The 18,213-nt window shown below is 45.6% G+C and overlaps 2 protein-coding genes across 7 annotated transcripts in view; both read left to right on the top strand.

Annotated features, from left to right (window-relative positions):
• Positions 1 to 12,350, top strand: part of Nsd3 (nuclear receptor binding SET domain protein 3) — a 115,224-nt gene extending 102,874 nt beyond the window's left edge. For all 3 annotated transcript variants that reach the window (XM_041673900.1, XM_041673901.1, XM_041673899.1), the window contains 5 exons: positions 1,148 to 1,264; positions 3,044 to 3,185; positions 4,694 to 4,800; positions 6,042 to 6,243; positions 6,914 to 12,350. In XM_041673900.1, the coding sequence (XP_041529834.1) occupies positions 1,148 to 1,264; positions 3,044 to 3,185; positions 4,694 to 4,800; positions 6,042 to 6,243; positions 6,914 to 7,155 (810 nt within the window). In that variant the 3' untranslated portion in view covers positions 7,156 to 12,350. The remainder of the gene's footprint in view (positions 1 to 1,147; positions 1,265 to 3,043; positions 3,186 to 4,693; positions 4,801 to 6,041; positions 6,244 to 6,913) is intronic.
• A 514-nt stretch (positions 12,351 to 12,864) lies between these two features.
• On the top strand, positions 12,865 to 17,530 carry Plpp5 (phospholipid phosphatase 5). 4 transcript variants are annotated; one of them, XM_041673581.1, is made up of 7 exons: positions 12,865 to 12,982; positions 13,124 to 13,232; positions 13,401 to 13,491; positions 13,822 to 13,885; positions 14,428 to 14,552; positions 15,235 to 15,405; positions 16,744 to 17,530. In XM_041673581.1, exons 1-7 carry the CDS (start codon positions 12,906 to 12,908, stop codon positions 16,905 to 16,907), a joined length of 801 nt encoding a protein of 266 aa, XP_041529515.1. In that variant the 5' UTR covers positions 12,865 to 12,905; the 3' UTR covers positions 16,908 to 17,530. The 4 variants fall into 4 exon arrangements, with proteins under 4 accessions (XP_041529515.1, XP_041529518.1, XP_041529516.1 ...); XM_041673584.1 differs by having other exon boundaries at positions 12,902 to 12,982; positions 13,124 to 13,236; XM_041673582.1 differs by having other exon boundaries at positions 12,902 to 12,982; positions 13,124 to 13,302.
• Positions 17,531 to 18,213: the final 683 nt, after the last annotated feature.

Here is an 18,213-nt window from a genome sequence, read left to right as displayed (position 1 = left end):
CCTGAGACTCACTATGTAGACTGAGTTGCTTCTGCCTCTAGGGCACTAGTGTTAATGGTGTGCAGTACCACAGCCTGGGCAGCCTGCTTTCTTACACCACAGGACCACCACACCAGCCATTTGCCAGGACTCACCAACACATGATATGATGGAAGCATTTTCTCTTTTGGGATTCCTCTTCCCAAATAACTCAAGGTCCTGTTGAGTTCCCCAAAGGCCACTAGGTCATAACTGCTGTTTGAGATAGAGTTTCTCATTGGCCGTGTAACTGGCGTTGAAACCCAGCCATGCGCCTGGTCCTCAGCTCCCATCACCGTCACTAGGATTTCAGGATCTGCCATTGTGCTTGGGCCCTTAGTTATGGAGATCTGAGCTCAGGTCTCCACATTTGTGGGCAGTCCCAACTGAGCCAGTTTATAGCTCTGCTGTTTTTACATTTCCACAGAGCTTGCCTGAGGTGACAGGGATGACACATGCACTTCATTTCTCTGTCTGTCTGTCTGTCTGTCTATCTATCTATTTTTAGTTTTTAGAGACAGGGTTTCTCTATAGCTTTGGAGCCTGTCCTGGAACTAGCTCTGTAGACCAGGCTGGCCTCAAACTCACAGAGATCCTCCTGCCTCTGCCTCCGAGTGCTGGGATTAAAGGCGTGCGCCACCACCGCCCGGCTCGACACCACGTACACTTCCACTTGCACACCGTAGTGTCTGGTGAGAGTCGGAACATCTCTTAGTCTGTCACACTCAGGTTACACACCAAGCCATTCTGACCCCCAGCCCTAGGGTTTTGTTGTTAAAGCAAGTTCTCATGTGCTTCAGGCTGACCTAGGAATCAACATGTCCTTTCCATACCTCCCAAGTGCTAAGATTATAGGCATGTGCCACCACGCCCAGTCTGTGTGCTATTGGGGATTGAACCCATGGCCTTGTACAAACTAGGCAAGGGCTCTACTAACTGCATTGCACTCCCAGCCCTCAGCCTTCTTCCTTCTGTTTTGAGACAGACACACACATGCCTTTGTACCATAAGAGCACTTGCTACTCTTTGTGCTTTAGTTAATTTTCTTGATTCATACATGTGGTGTTAAAAAATACATTACAGTATAGTGCATGGATTTTACAGTGATATATTAAATGCTTCTCTGCAGGGTGAATTTGTAAATGAATATGTTGGTGAAGTAATTGATGAAGAAGAATGCAGACTTCGAATCAAGCGAGCACACGAGAACAGTGTAACTAATTTTTATATGTTAACTGTTACCAAGGTAAAATTGCTTTTATTTTTTGATAAGAAAAAGGGACATTTTATGTTTTGTTCATAATTTTATGTTGGACTCAGTTTCTCTTAGTTTCATTTTCTCTAAGTATAATATGATTTTCAGTAGTCAGTACTGTAATTATCTCAGGATACAGAAGGAACCCTTCATAGTCATGAGACTCCAGCCAAGGCCTAATCAGAAATGAACTCCAGCCGTGTCTAGGTTGGAGTTGTTGGGTTCTAATCCTAGATCTGCATCAGTGAGAGACCTGGTTTCTTTATCACTGTTGGAAGAATCAGCTCTCGGATTCTGAATTATAAAATACCTTGAAATTTCTGATTAACCAAAAACTCATAAAATTTCTGTGTATTGCCGGACGGTGGTGGCGCACGCCTTTAATCCCAGCACTCGGGAGGCAGAGGCAGGCGGATCTCTGTGAGTTCGAGGCCAGCCTGGTCTACAAGAGCTAGTTCCAGGACAGGCACCAAAGCTACAGAGAAACCCTGTCTCGAAAAACCAAAAAAAAAAAAAAATTTCTGTGTATTTATTAAGCTTTTAAAAAGGAAATGAGAGTAGTTATTATCATCGTCCTGACAGAGGACGGAAAACCCAGGTCGAGGTACAGCTCAGTCAATTGTTTAGTGTTCTGTCGCCCTTCAAGAACCAAGACTGGTACCCATGTTTCCTTGTCCGGGAATGTTTCTAAAAGATTCAGAATATCATTCAGGGTGAGGTCATAACTCCACGGTAAAGCATATGCTCAACATACGTGAGGCTGAAGTCATGGCTCCATGGTAAAGCACATACTACACGTATGTTATATGAGACTGTGGTCATGGCTCCATGGTAAAGCACATTCTGCACGTATGTGAGGCTTTGGATTTGAGTCTCATCACAAGCAAAAATGTAACAGGAAAAGAGCAAAGCACAGTAGAAGAGATTGCTGGGTATGATGGTGGATGCCTTTAATTCTGGTACTTTTGAGGCCGAGGCAGTGAGTTCCAGCACAGCCTGGTCTTCATAGTAAATTCCACACCGGCCAGAGCTACATTGTGAGACTCTATCTCAAAAGAAAAAAAGGATTATTCTGAAAGTATTTTAACTATATGTAGTTGTATCATTATTTGAAAATTTTCCAGCTCCAGTGCATGCTGCAGTCTGCCCCGTTGAATCCTAGTCTCGCTGAGCTCAGATCAGCCAGTGATTTCCAGAGCTTAGAGCTTATCCTCAGTTAGGAGTGCAGACCGAGGGGACCAACTCCAGTGTTTTCTCTGTTGAACTGCCGTGTGAGTGCAAGCAGAGTGGGTAACTCCTGGGAAGCACACCTTTCCCTGTGAGAGCAGAGAGAGACCGCGGCTCCACATCCTCACTAGGGGAGTCCCCTTTCTCCTTCTCCATCTGCATGGGGTAAACTCGTCTCTCCACGACAATTTCTCTTCAGGCTTAGAGCAGGAAAGAGAAACTGAGAGCAAATTAATTGAGTAGTTGGGTGTCTGAATAGTATAGCTCTTATCAAAAAGACCTAAACAAATGACCTGCTGACCTTATGTTTCTCCACGGCACCATCCTCACCATTTTCGGCAGTGTCCGGTTAGAAGCTGTGAAAGTCTCAGGTCATCAAGTAGGGGAACTTCAGAGGGTGGCTGCAGTGTCCTCAGCGCTGCTAGCAGTCACACACCAGCTGATAATAAATGCTGCAGCCTTGTGTTCCCTAACTGTGTTTCTAAATGGCTTGTCTGTAGTTTATGTCAAAAGTATCCCCTGCTTTGTCTCCCCTTTCTGAAGGACCGGATAATTGATGCTGGACCAAAAGGAAATTACTCTCGTTTCATGAACCACAGTTGTAATCCAAACTGTGAGACCCAGAAGTGGACAGTAAACGGGGATGTTCGAGTTGGGCTGTTTGCGCTTTGTGACATCCCTGCAGGTAAAGGGCCACGCTGTCCTGGGTCCCTCTGTGGGGACATCTCTCTTGTCAGGGAGGACATTATCCTTTAAGACTTGGCACCCGAGTATTGACTCAGGGAAGACAACATGCTCTGTTTGGAACTGGGCGTTTCTGCCAGCGCAGTAAAACTGCATCTGAAGAGAACACTGAGTGGCCTCTGTGCAAAAGAGGGCCCATAGAGCCTGTGTCTGTGCATGCCAGCGTGTTACCACTGCAGGGCAGATGCACGGCTTCCCCAAAGCACTCCGTCTGAATAGTATGACTGGACAGCCTAGCTCTGTATTGTTCTTTCAACATACAAAGGTAACTAGCCCATGGCAACTGGGAAGTTGGCTCATCAGTTAAGAGTGTATACTTTTGCAGAGGACCCGAGTTCAATTCCCAGTATCTGTGTAAGGTGGCTCACAACCACTTGTACTCCAGACACACCTCTAGCTTCCACAGGTACCCTCCCACACTCACATATACACATATTAAAAGTAATAAAAGTAGATCTTGTACCAACTGTTTCCGGCCCTGAAAGACCACTCTGTTTGAGAGTGGACACTGAGCCTCGGCAGCCTCGCTGCTTTCTTTCTCCCTCCCTGCTCAGGTCTCAAATGCCTTAGCAATCCTGTCGGGAACTGATGGAGCAATTCAGTCATGAGGCCAGCTGAAGCCCTTTCTAGACTCTGGGTTAGTCACCCCTGCCTGAAACAGTGTTCAGGGGGCTTTAGTTTGGATCCCTAGAGTGTTCACATTTCTGGTGAACTTGCGTTGTGAGTGTGTATTGGTTCATAGTGGAAGGCGCTCCTAACACTGTCACCATGCCATGCCATGTTGTTCGTTTAGAAACTAGAGTTTAGCCGGGCGGTGGTAGCGCACGCCTTTGATCCCAACACTCAGGAGGCAAAGGCAGGCGGATCTCTGAGCTTGAGGCCAGCCTGGTCTACAAAGTGAGTTCCAGAACGGCCAAGGCTACACAGAGAAACCCTCTCTCAACAAACAGAACAAAACAAAACAAAAAAAGAAACTAGAGTTTAGCTTTGTTAAGAGGGCTCAGCTAGAAGCCCTTCTTGATCATAGATCACGTGTTCATTGTCTCCACCCTTTGTCAAAGTCTGTGTTGTCCTTTCAGACTGTTTAGCTTTGGTGTACATTTTGGTGGGCAGCAATGTTAGCCACTTGTCCCCACTCTTCTGTCTTTGTTTTCAGTAAGATGGGTGTGGAAGGAGGAAAGGTCTCTACAGTTGTGTTATTTTTGGTATTCTATATGATGTGTGCATATGTAAGTGCTCCTGAGGACAAATGACAACTTCTAGACTTAGGCTGTGCTCTTCCTCCAAATCAAACTCACGTTGTCAGACTTAAATACCAAGCGCTTTCACCCCCGAGCCATCTTGCCAGCCTGGGACAGTCTTTGTGTTAGAACCATGTGTCAGCGGGACAGTGTGTAGCAGTGCTTCCTCATGGTGTCACCGTGGATAATCATTTCTCTTGTGTTTTAGGAATGGAGTTGACATTTAATTACAACCTGGACTGTCTGGGCAATGGCAGGACAGTGTGCCACTGTGGATCAGATAACTGCAGTGGCTTTCTAGGAGTGCGACCGAAGGTCAGTGGTGCAGGGTGTGCCCCAGCCAAGGGCAGGGAAGGGATGCATGTCGAAGGACCTGCTTTTCTTTGCAAGTGCTGGCTACAGAGTCTGGCCGCTCTGTCAGGTCTGTCAGTGCCTCTCTGGGGGTGGTGGTGATGGTTGTTTTGACACAGATCTCATGGAGTGCAGACTGGCATTGAACTCTTGTGTCAATGAGGGTGACCTTGAATTCCTGATTCTTCTGCCTTCACCTCCCAAATGTTGGGGTCACAGGCTTCCGCGACTGGACCCTGCTTGCTATTTTCACTTTCTTTTTTTTTTTTTTTTTTTTTTTTGGTTTTTCGCTTTCTAATGAAGCTTGTTTTAGTGAGGTCTGGAAGGTTCTGAAATGTGCTAAACCCACTGAATTATGTGCTTCTAAACTGGTGGGTGTTACCTGGGTGTAGTGACTCAAGCATGTAATCCTAGCACTTGGGAGGCAGAGGCAGGAGGATTGCTATTAATTCCAGGCTAGCCTAAAAAGGAAACAAACAAACAAACCAAAAACCTTACATAAATACAAAGGTCTATGTTATAGCAAGTAGTTATAGGTCATTGCGGAAAGGCAGGCTAAAGTCCGAACAGTAATGAAGTAAAGCAGTTTGCAGTTAGAACCACCTGGACGATTCAAACAAAAGAAACAACAACCCAGCAGTCGGGACTCTATTAAAGTGACGTTGTCTTTGAACACTGCTCAGCAGTGACTGGCCAGTCAGTGCACTGCCATCATGCCCAGGGAAGAAGTTCAGCTACTTTGTTAAGATCATCTCACTTTGGCCGGAAGGATGGCCCAGAACGTAAGAATACTTGTTCTTCTAGAGGACCGAGTTCAGTTCCCAGCAACCACATGGCAGCTCATATCTGTTACTGCAGTTCCAGGGGCTCCAACATCCTCATACAGACATACATGCAGGAAAACACCAATGCACATAAAATAAAAATCACTTTTTAAAGAAATCAAGGAAATGACAGACAGTATTATAGTTATTGCCCGGCCCACTGCCACCTTTAATGCACACAATAAACTGCTTCAGAGAAAGCAGACAACCCCAGTGGACAATGACAAGCCTTGCTCTAGTGTAGTATTGCGAGAAAAGTCCTTCTGACGTTTGTAGGACACGTGCAGAGATGCAGTTAAGGTTGTGGGTGTGCATTTACTGCTTCTGTGTAAAGCGTCATCATTATCTGATGTTGAAACTGTGCTCTGTCTTCCTTCCCAGTCTGCATTCGCATCCGCAGCTGATGAGAAGACAAAAAATGCCAAGTTAAAGAAAAGACGGAAACTCAAAACAGAGCCGAAGCAGATCCACGAGGATTACTGTTTTCAGTGTGGAGATGGGGGCGAGTTGGTCATGTGTGACAAAAAGGACTGTCCCAAAGCATACCACCTCCTCTGCCTTAACCTGACTCAGCCTCCATACGGTAAGCCCAAAGTATCCCACCTCCTCTGTCTTAACCTGACTCAGCCCATAGAGCTTCAAGCCCTTCAATTTTTGGCATTTATGTATAACTTGGGATACATTCTGTTGTCTTTAATGGAACCGTGAAATAAGAAACATTTAACAGAACAAACAGTTTCTCTGGCCAGAGATTTGTTTCTATGCAAACTGGGCACACCTCATGTGGCTGCAAGGGCAGGTCTCTTTCTTATGATTACCGTAGGTGGGTAGTTGGCACCTGTGGCATTGGGCTTGGCCAGTAGCTCATCTCTGTGTAACGTGACTAGATGTTTGTTTGACTGGAGTCTGGAATTGGATTCGTTTGGAATTAGCCTCTAAGCAAAGCAGGTAGGGTATGAGCCAGGTGCAGTGGGGCCTGTCTTTAATCCCAGCACTTGAGAGGCATAAGCAGATTGATCTCTGGGCGTTCGAGGCCAGCCTGGGATCTATAGATAGACGTTGTCGCAAAAAGAAAAGTTTGGTGGCGGTGGCCTATGTATGCCTTTAAGCCTAGTGCATAGGGAGCAGAGGTAGCCCAGGCAGCCAAGCTGCACAGTGGGACCCTGTCTCCGAAGGTGGGGGGACTCGGGGTTTTCCTGGGTAATCAAGAAGCAGGCTAACAGGTGCTCTCTCCCTCTCCAACCCTGCCTTAGGAAAATGGGAGTGTCCGTGGCACCAGTGTGATGAGTGTGGCAAGGCAGCCGTCTCCTTCTGTGAATTCTGTCCACACTCATTCTGCAAAGCTCATGGAAAGGGGGCGCTGGTGCCCTCTGCATTTGAAGGTCGTCTCTGCTGCTCCGACCACAACCCGGCATCTCCTGTGTCACCAGAATATTGGAACAAGATCAAAAGTAAATGGGAATCACAAGATCATGGAGAGGAAGTGAAAGAATGAGTGGTGGTGATTCCCTCGCCTGCTGCTCTAAACTGAAGAAGCAAAGAGATGATGCATCTGCCCTTGGACTGCCTTAGACAGGGAAGCTGAAACCCGTTCACACGGCTAAGCAGGTGCTGCCTGGTCTCTCCAGTTTGTTTTGTTGCTTTGGGGATAATTTTGTGGACAGTGAAATTCCCTTGGTCTTTTCTGCCTTTTATTGTGCTTCAGTGTCTTGGCAACTACTGGAAGAGGTGTCTTCATTTTCAAAGTTGAGAGAAAGGGAGAGAGAGAGAAAAGGAAGTTCTGTTGGTAAGATCAGTGTCAAGCCCAAGATGCAATCCTTGGTCGTATAAAGCAAAATTAGCCATTCCTTTATTTATTTTCATTTTTAGGAATTGTGAGAAGTGTAGCTCAAACAATCTAACCTCCGTGTGTGTGTGCGTGTGTGTGTCTACCTTTATATACCTCTTTACTGAGCCGTAGATAGGCTAACTTCTCTTTCCTTCTTCCCTTGCCTTCTCTATTCCCAGAGAAGGCTCTGGCCAGTATTCAGTCTGGCCTCGTGGAAACAAACGCCTTGACAGCTTTTACCTCTGTGGTCTTCAACTAGGTGGGCTTCATGGTGCAGTAACTACCTAGAAGTTAGGTAGAGGTGTGTAGGGCTCTGTCCAGGAGGGAGGAGGGACTGAATGCACCCCTGATTATGAGTGTCACCGTTTACAGATTCTCCTGTGCGGTGCATGTGTGAGGACATGAGCGCTCTTTGCTGTCACCCTGACACTGGCAAGCAGATAAAGACCGAGGAAGGCACAGACCACTTAGTGTAGACTCCAGTCTTACTTAGAATTTATGGGCATTTTATTTTCTGTCTTTCCTTCTGCCAATCATGTTTGCTTTGCCAGCTGATGACTCAGTCATGTTTCCTGGTAGAGCTATGTAATTGAACCTGAATTATTTTTTAAGAGTTTTTTTTTTCAGTTGATCTCCTAACTTGGGGATGGTGAAAGCAGGCAGAGACATCCTCATTATATGTGAACTGTGTCTTCTTAGTATTATTCAGTGCTTAAAACTGTCCCCATCGAGGAAGGGGAGAACTGTTACAGGGTATGGAAGAACCACAAGGACGCACTTCATCTTAAAAAGCACTTGAGAATGCTCACTCCCAAGAAAGCCAGTGTTCACAGACATGGCTGTGATGTTTGATTAGTACAGACCTGAGCATACCAAGGTGTCTGCCCACAGAATTCCCTTGCATCTAGCACTTAGGAATATTCCAAGTATTAATACTATTCCAGTATTACCTGTATGAAATCCTGTGAGACACAGGAACACTGGACTAAGAAGACATCTAGTGTTACTATCAAACATGAACTTCCTCAGTGAGTTTTCATGGCTTAGCCTCCTCAAGAACTTAGTACTTCTTTAACAGGGTGGAGATACTCTCCGGCACCCTGGAATTGTGTCAAGTGTGTTTGCTCCTTTTTTAATTTTTTACAGATCAATTCAGATCTCTTTCTCTGGATGAAAGAGCAATTCTGTGCCTCTTTTTTATATATAAATGTGCAATTTCTAGACAGCAGACAGACACTACAGTTTCCCTCTCTAAGCTCCTAACTGCCTCTCCTGGAGGAGCAACCCTAGTCATTCTGCGGTGAGACGAGCTCCTGAGAGGAGGGCAGGGTGCTGCACCCCAGTCAGACAACTGACGTGAAGCACAGCCATGCAAACACTACTCTTCAACAATTATGAAATTTGATGTCCTTTGAAACAATATGAATATCTGGGTTTTATCATACTAAAATATTATTTTATACAAACATGATAAACATTTTAAAACACACTGATAAGGGATTTTCTTTGATATTCCAAATGTAACTCTTTTGAGAACAGTGTCCAGTATGAAATTGTATCTTCTTTCTTTTTTGACTTTATGCTTTTTTAGTATAGGATCACTTTTATATAGCAAGGCCTAGGGTGCATCATGTATTTCTAAACACCTTAGATTGACCTGTCTCTGTTCCGCTCCTTTGGGGTAGCATGTTTGTTTTTCTGTCTTTAAAGAGCTTCACAAAGACTTCTCAACTCTTTTCTTCTTTGATGACTAATAGGATTGTTCTGCTGTTTCACAAGTGTGGTTCAAAATAGTTGAGCATGGCCCAGAGGCTTTCAATGCTCCAAACTTGGCACTTTCCTGTGCTATTGTGGCCCAGGTCTGTCTTAGAGTTGAGGGTGAAGAAAGCAGAAGGCTCGCAGACTGTAAGTACACATACACCGTGCTTTCCTGTCCTGCGTCAGAGCACACTCCAGAGGGCACCGTGCCTACTCAGTCTGGAGCTGGTGTTCCTCAGCCTTGAAATCTGTATATGGAATGCAGTATTTGGGGTTGGTTTTACTCAGTCCAGAAATGAAAGCCCTTGAAGCAGCGTGGGCTAACATTGGTGGTGTTTCAAATCTCGTTCTGAATCTTTGGAGGAAGAAGAGAAACTGGATTGTAATAGCTAGAGATAATGTCACGAAGCCACCACAGGCCCCGTGCTGTGGAGGCCACTCTGGGCTACCAGGATGGCTGCCTGTGCATGGCTTAGGAGGAAGGGGCCAGTGTGTGAAGCAGTCATCCACTTCTTTAATCTCATCAGTGTTGGAGATCAGAATGGAGTGGGTTTTATCTTTACCTCTGCTCTACAAGCCCTATCCATTTTCATTCTCAAAAATTATCTTTCCTAAGCTGTAGAATAGACTGAGTTTGGGAACCATGGGAACTTGGAGATTTCTGTGTGTTGTATAAATAATAATAATTATTATAATAATATTAATATTATATATATATATATATATATATATCAATGAGTTAGGAAGGTATTTGAAACTAAAAAGATGATTGTGGAGGGAGGACCACAGCCAGCTGTGTTTGCTGTAAGTGATGTGGACTAGAGACACTGAGTGTCTGTGGTCATGCAAAACACACAGATGGGCTGGCCTGGTGACAGCTTTCCTGAAATAGTTTCTTTCCTGAGTTCTTTCTTAGTGATAAGTTCTGTTAGACCTACAGGCTGTCTCATCTGTCATCTATTCAGAATGTAGAGCCAGGTTCCCCGGGGCCAGCTGCTTCTCTGTCCTTTTGTTTTTAAATCGCACGCTCCTCTTGCGGCATCCATTCACGCAAAGCTGAGATGCTTCCAGCCGCATATCACGTCCTAGTGGGGGAGGAAAGCACATGGCCTTTGAGTGTCACAGCTCGGGAAATGTGTGTTTCTCATGCCCCTCATGCGTCCACAGGCGCCGAGCAGTTGCTTTCTTACTTGACCTGAATTATTTCCACATAGCTTTGCACCTGACCTCCTCCTCCTCTTCTGCTGAGTTACTGTGGACAGCACAGGAAGTGACCAAATGGAAAGTTTCTCCACGAAGGACCACCCACCCTTGGCCTCTGGTTGCTTGTAAACAAAAAGAAGACCTTGGTCCATTTTCAGGTGGATTAGCAAATACTGACAAAACATCACCAAGTTCTGCCTTGGGTGGGGTGCTGGGGGTCTGGGAGAAAGGGTGTACCGGGGCAGGGAGGAGATGGAGTTCATCACAAGCACAGTGCGGTTCCCATGACACTGGCACCTCTGCCTCATTGATTCAGGCTCTTCACGCACTTGGCTCTTTGGAGTCTCACTACAATTCCTTTTTACAATCATGGCGTGGAAACCATCACTCTATTCTGTCAAAGTAAAGTTCTTCCCATGAGATCACAGGTATCTTAGATTTACTGGCACCATTGAGGAAGAGACTACTGCATGAGATAGCAGCAGCGTCTTTAGAAATTAGTTCCTATTTTTGTTTTGTCTTTTTGTTTGTTTGCCTCACCCCCAAGTGTCACTTGTTTTAATATATGCCTGGGTGTGGGGGGTGTTTGCATTTATGCTGAAAATGCTATGTGTGACCCTTGTTTCAAAAACCATTTCTGCCAGGCATGGTTGCGCATACCTTTAATCCCAGCACTCCAGAAGCAGAGGCAGGCGTGTGCCTGTGAGTTCAAGAATTACATAGTGAATTCCGGGACAGCTAGGACTATGTAGAGACCCTGTCTCAAAAAGAAAAAAAAAAAAAAAGAAAAAGAAAAAAAATTATGTTGTTTGGCTTTTGTGTAGCCATTGCAAACATGGCAAATGTGAGCACTTGTACCTGTGTGGGGGAGGGGAGAAAAGTATTGCTTGTCCTTTAGTAGGCTCTGAAAGTCATTACCGTCTAAGTTAAAGGGAAAATAGAAATTGCCAAAGTCAGTATTCAGTCCTTGGTTTTCTTGTGACTTCGCTAGTCTGCTGAGGGATGAGAAGCACTTCCAGCTTCCTCTGTCTTTCCCCTGCCTGCTGACAGAGCCTCAGTGTGTGCAAATCCAGTTTGCCTAGATAGGGATTCCTGTCAGCTAAAAGAACGGGGAAATTTTACACTTACTTTTATTGTCAATTAACATCTCATTTTTTGTTCTGTGCCCTATGGTAACTTTACTGCCAATAATAACCAAGATGCTAACTGATTACAACTGGCTAAAAAGATCTTTTTATATACAAAGATTTGTGTATATTTTGAATTGATATGGCATTCATTTGTGTCGATTTGAATATTATACAATAAACAATTACCTGCAGATTCCGTCTTCATTCTGTGTTCTTTGAATAGTGTTCTTTACAGATTGTTTACACCTGTATTTACTGTAATGAACTTTGTAGATCCTGTGAAATATTATTTTGCTTAAACCACTTGAGTCCTTAATATCCAAGCATCGACCTTCACTGGTCAGTCTCAGTTTCTGTGACTTGGCCAGGAGCTCCTAACACTAAGGGATTAGTGCTAATTTTCCCTGGGGGTATCCTTCTAGGGCATTACTGTATAATGACTTTGAAACATAGTTTAAGGATTTTGTTGATTGACCAATGTCTTATTGCAAAGTATGAGCCTACCAACCTTGGTTGACCTGTGTATTGACAGCTTACTGCTAACTAGTTGGCATGTATGTAGGATTGCCTGTAATATTTAAACTCTTTCTGCTACGTGCTGGTGGGACAGTTTTGGTACATTGTATTTACTGAAATTTTGCCTTTTTAATTTTACAGATACTTTAGAATTCAAATGTGTTTTCTGCTTCTGTAAGAATGTGGAAACGTTTTTAATGGCATTCCATTGGTTTCAGGTCTTGCTCGAGGTTGACTTGAATAAACTGTCCTGTATGTTCTAATTAAGTATATGGGTTTGTTCTTTGCCTGTAATTTCTTGGTACAATTTACTGGGAAATGAAACACACCAAAAAGAAAAAAATCCACCCAATCTCAGCCCGGTTTTCCCCCTTAAAATGCTGCTAAGAAATGGTTTCTTCAAAGTGAGCTTTCTTTTTGCTTTTGTAGAGGAAGGATGTCTTAAGGATGGATGGCGTTCCTTTCAGTGTCCTGTACTGTGATCTGGGCACCAGGTGCTTGGTGAACGGCACTTTCATCCCATTGCTTTGAGACCCAGAGGTGGCCTTCTGGTTGGACAATAGCCAGGCCACGCCGATCAGCCGGAGGACAGTGCCGTTGTTGCTTTTGCTAGGTGGTACTCGGAACAAAACAAACAATCCTGAAAGGCCTGCTTCCGGAAGCTCTTGGTTTGTTGCAGCCGCTGAGGCAGGTCGGAGGCCCCGCTGGTAATGTCCCCTCGGAGCTCGCCAGGTGGCGCTGAGCCCCAGACTGAACCACTGTGGGGACAGAGCCACGTCAGCACCCGGTCCCCGCCAGGCCGGTGGCGGGATGGGGTCGGTGGCAGCCTTGGGAGCAGAGGTGGGAGCTGAGCTGGCCTTGCGGGTCCTGCTCTTTGTGGCCTTCCTGTAAGGATTTGTCACAGCACTCCCAGGTGTCCCAGGGTGCTCGCTCTTGAGAAGCTGCCCCGGGCGGGCGGGCTGGCAGGCGGGCGGCAGGTTCTTCCGCCACCGAAGGAGCCTATCAATCTTCGCCTTTTTCTTTCTCAGGGTGACCGAGCTGCTCCCTCCCTTCCACCGGCGGATCCAGCCCGAGGAGTTGTGGCTCTACCGGAACCCGTATGTGGAGACGGAATACTTCCCCACAGGCCCCATGTTTGTGCGTGAGCAGCCCTCCCTCCCTGCGGGGACCCCTCCCGGCCTTGTGCTCTTGGTTCCCGGAGATCCAGGTCTAGAGCTTGGCGTCTGGGTGGGCTTTTTTTTTTTTTTCTTCCCCTTCCTTAGTGCAAGCCAACCGTGGTTTTCCCTGCCTTGTGTTCTCGTTCAGACCATTGCATTTCTCACTCCACTGTCCCTGATCTTCCTGGCCAAGTTTCTGAAGAAAGCTGACACCACCGACAGCAAGCAAGCCTGCCTCGGTAAGTGACCCTTCCGGTTGTTCTAGTGCTGGCAAGTAGCTGTGGGGTGCAGTCACTGGAGCCTTGTGTGACCGGCACAAAAACTGTGTACCCCCTAAAGTATGTCCTCTTACCCGACTTGTTACCTGTGAGAACTCGGTTAATACAGGCACCACTGCTGGCTTCTCGGTGCCCTGGGACCATTTATGGAAGTTTTCTAGGCACGAGGGCCACAGCTGTTTTTGTGCTTGGTTCTGATTGGATTCAACCTGGGAACAACGGGGGTTCTTTTAATGTGGCGCAGTTGCTCGTCCCCAGGCAGACAGCACTAACCATTTCTTTCCCTTCCAGCTGCTAGCCTTGCCCTAGCTCTGAATGGTGTCTTTACCAACACAATAAAACTGATAGTGGGGAGGTAAGTGAGAACCTTCCCGCAGCCTCCATTATCTCAAGCATCTTTCCCCCTTATCCTCAGATTAATCTTTCTTTTCTCACCCAGAACTCTCCCCCTGCCCCCTACCTGTGATGCCTGGCCTGTGTCCTGTCCTAACTTTCCTAGGGCAGCCTCCAGCCTCCAGAAGTACTTCAGAGTTAGCTACTCTTTTCTTTTTTAAACGTTATTATGTATACAGTATTCTGTCTACATGCCAGAAGAGGGAACCTGATCAACTTACAGATGGTTGTGAGCCACTTTGTGGTTGCTGGGAACTGGAAGAGTAGCCAGTGCTCTTAACCTCTGAGCCCTCTCTCCATCCCTGAGTTAGCTAGACTTTCCCCTTAAACGTTGCCCACGTGACTGAAGCTTTTTTTCTCAGTATAAGGACTGTCCTAATCCAGTTATATTATTTTGCCAGGACATGACTAGTAGTTAAGAGAATTATTGGCATCTACTATAACAGAAGCATGCTTTCTGGAAGAGTAAATTATACGTGCTTATGCTATGCTTCTTTCTTCCAGACCACGCCCAGATTTCTTCTACCGGTGCTTCCCCGATGGGCTAGCCCATTCTGACCTGGCCTGCACGGGGGACGAGGATGTGGTGAATGAGGGCCGGAAGAGCTTCCCCAGTGGACACTCTTCCTGTATGACCCTCACATGAACTATGGCAATACTTTTTATTTATGTATATACGTGTTTTGCTTATATGTGTGTGTACATACTATAGAGGCCAGAAGGTGTTAGATCCCCTGGAAATGGAGTGACAGTTGCCATGTGAGTACTGGGAACCGAGCTTAGGTCCTCTCAAAAGCAGCCAAGTGCTCTTAATTGCTGCTGAGGCCACTCCAACTCCAATATGTACTTCTAAAATTTATTACATTTAACCAATGAAGCCTTGCTGGAATGAGCTGTCTCTTAATAGTCATAAAACGTCTTTATTCAGGGCAGGAGGTGGTGGTGCATTTGGGAGGTCGAGGCAGGCAGATCTTTGCGAGTTGAGACCAGCCTGGTCTATAGAGCAAGTTCCAGGACAGGCTATTAATGCTACACAGAGAAACTCTGTCTTTATCCAAGAGTTACTGCGTGTCAGGAGGTTGCTGAGCATTTTAGGTTCTCACCTGCGTAGCTCCCAAGAACCCAGTAAGGTATTATTCCATTTTTGGATTCCCACTTAGTTGAGGAGTCTACATACGACACTGTCCACAGTAGTAACTGTACTATGGAAGCTGTTCCGAAAACATTGAGACATCAAGAGGTAAAGCCTGCTCTTGTTCTCACCCTCCTGTCTGGACATGAGTGGTGACTCCGAGGTCTTCCCTGTTCTAGTTGCATTTGCTGGTCTGGCCTTTGCTTCCTTCTACCTGGCAGGGAAGCTACACTGCTTTACACCAGAAGGCCGAGGGAAATCCTGGAGGCTCTGCGCCTTCCTGTCGCCTCTACTCCTCGCAGCTGTCATTGCTCTGTCCCGTACGTGTGACTACAAGCACCACTGGCAAGGTAAGCGGTCATATGCCTCAGGAGTTTCTGCTCCTTCTGTCTTAACCCTAGAAACTGGCACAGAGGAATGGCTTCCTAGTATCTGCCGATGATGAATGAGCCAATGAGTAAGTGTAGCCAGGCTGGGCTCTGTACCTTGTCACAAAGGGACCAAAGTTAACTTTGGGGCCAGCAGGATGGCTCAGAGAGAGGTAAAGAGACTTGTACAAGCCTGGCAACCTATGCTTGGTCCCTGGACACATGAAAAGGTGGATGGAAGGAAGGAAAGGATTCCAGAGTTATCCTCCTAACTCCACACGAATCCCCATGCACACGCACACACAAATCCTTTGCAATTAACTTGTGTATGGTGTATGTGCAGGTTCATGTACCCCAGTCATGTGGGGAGCCGATGACCAGCAAGCACCAGTAATCCTCTCTGCCCTTACAAGTGCATGAACGGTCACTCTTAGCTTTTCATGTGGGCACTGGGGATTTGAACTCAAGTCCTTTTGTTTATGGAAGAAAATGCTCTTACGTGCTGAGCCAGTTCCCAAACATTAACGCCCCACCCCCAATCCCAGCTCCTGTGAAACAATGTAGCCCTGGGTGGCCTCAAACTCAAGAGATACAGCTGCCTTTGACTGTTGGGCTAAAAAGTGTGTCAGGGTGGCCAGCCTCCTTAATCTTTAGAATCTCCCCCTTTAGCTCAAGCCTCAGTCTCCCAAGTGTTGGAATCATAATTGTGTGCCACCATTCCTGACCAGAATCTCGAAACAATGAAAACCAGCCAATAATTAGACTCCCATGAATATTTGCTACTCTTCTGTTGTAAAAAAAATAAAAATTCTAACTTGGGCTAGAGAGATGGCTCAGTAGTTAAGATCACTGACTGCTCTTTCAGAGGAACCTGGGTTCAATTCCCAGCACCCACATGGCAGCTCACAACTGTCTGTAACTCCAGTTCCAGGGGCTCTGACACACTCACACAGAATATATACAGGCAAAACACCAGTGAACATTAATAAAAAAATTCTAACTTGCTGGGTGGTTAATCCCAGCACTTAAGAGATAGAGGCAGGAAGACCTCTGTGAGTTTAAGGCCAGCCTGACCTACAAAGCAAGTTCCAGGACAGCTCAAGCAGTTACACAGAGAAACCATCTCAGGAGGAAAAAAATTCAAACTCAGTCCCTGTTCTGATTTGGTGTGTAGAGAACAATCTAATAGTCTTATAACTATAACATGGGTTGATGGCTTTTTTAGCCTCTACAAGCAGAGTAACCTGGAGTGCCAAGGTCACTCCAGAGCTGTGTAGTGTCTAACATGGTTTTTAAAAAGACCTATTTCTCTCTCTTCAGATGTACTAGTTGGGTCCATGATTGGAATAACATTTGCCTACCTCTGCTACAGACAGTACTATCCTCCTCTGACTGATGTAGAATGCCACAAACCATTTCAGGACAAGCACAAACTCCCCTCTTCACACAAGAAGCCCAGTGACTCTCACCGCCTGGATATCTAGCTGAACCTACTACCTCAGCGGAGAACAAACAAATCAGTTCTCCTACCAAGCCAAGAATTTCTGGCTCTTACCTCTTCCAAGGTAAAAGTGAGGGCATGGCCACACTGTACAGCTGTTTCCACAGGACTGTGCACTTTGCCCCACTTCCAAGGCTAGACCCTAAGGATTCCCTGCCTGGCGCCTGTTCTGGCAAGGGGCTCTTCCGGGAGTTCTCTCTCTGGGTTAATGAAGCTGGGCCATAAGACTGCTGTTCCAAGACCTAGGATCTTTACATATATGTCACTCAAGAGAGCTTTTCACAAAAGGGACTTTATCCTGAAGACTTTATTGCCAAATTTCTCTGTCCCTTATAAATAAGGGCAGTGCCAGTAAAACAGTGTTTACTTTTTTGTGGTCACATTCCATTAAGCCTTAAATAATAAAACTGCCAATTTTAGCTAGTTTTTACTTCATCAGGAAAGAAACTTTACAGGTGTTATCTGGAAGATAAATGCATCTTTCTCTGCATTTTGTTCACAAAGAAATACATGGGACAACTATAGGCTAGCATCAGAACTTGCTACTGAGGACCACCTAATAGCTACCTTTTTTGTTATATTTTAAATAAAATTTCGTCTTATGTATATCTTCCTACAGCATTTTCTTTTTTTTGTTTGTTTTTTGAGACAGGGTTTCTCTTTGTAGCTCTGGCTGTCCTGGAACTCACTTTGTAGATCAGGCTCGTTTTGAACTCAGAGATCTGCCTCCCCGACTCCTGAGTGCTGACCTAAAGGAATGTGTCAACACAGCCAGCTGTTAACATACTCTTAAATATATTTTCAGTGCATTTTCCCCCTCAGGAAATCTGACAGTGAAATAGAAGTGTGCTTGGGTTTTCGTACCTAAGGACTATTCAGGATCTAGGAGATCAACACTGGACTCTTGATCTGATCCGTGTGAGTAACTGTAGCATTTGTTTTCAAGCTAGTCTGTATAGATCCTAAAGGACAGGCTGTTTTCTGTATTTACAGACATATTTGCTACACCTTAAATTCGGAGCTGTATCTCTCCATGACAATGAAAACATTAGTCAAGGGAAAATAACTTACATATTAGCTACTTGCCTAAAATTTTTGTTTGGAATTCAACATAAGAGAAAATAATGGGTGGTGGTGGTGCATGCCTTTAATTCCACACTTGGAGGCAGAGCTAGGCAGATCTCAGTGAGTTTGAGGCCAGCCTGGTCTAGTTCAAGGACAGCCAGGGCTGTTACAGAGTAACCCTGTCTCAAAAAACCAAAAGTAATAAAAAAGTGAAAATGGCTACT

This window comes from Microtus oregoni, unplaced genomic scaffold, assembly GCF_018167655.1.
Source record: "Microtus oregoni isolate MIOR12 unplaced genomic scaffold, Mior012 000024F_ref0000369, whole genome shotgun sequence".
NCBI lineage: Eukaryota > Metazoa > Chordata > Mammalia > Rodentia > Cricetidae > Microtus > Microtus oregoni.
Note: the sequence above shows the minus strand (reverse complement) of the source record. Positions and strands in the feature narration are given on the sequence as shown.

Bases quoted from the DNA above. Each gene is read 5' to 3' on its own strand.
- Plpp5 (XM_041673581.1), top strand. From the start codon at position 12,906: ATGGGGTCGGTGGCAGCCTTGGGAGCAGAGGTGGGAGCTGAGCTGGCC. The intron at 12,983-13,123 runs GTAAGGATTTGT...TTTCTTTCTCAG, and splicing joins CTGCTCTTTGTGGCCTTCCT to GGTGACCGAGCTGCTCCCTC. The intron at 14,553-15,234 runs GTATGACCCTCA...TCCCTGTTCTAG, and splicing joins CCCCAGTGGACACTCTTCCT to TTGCATTTGCTGGTCTGGCC.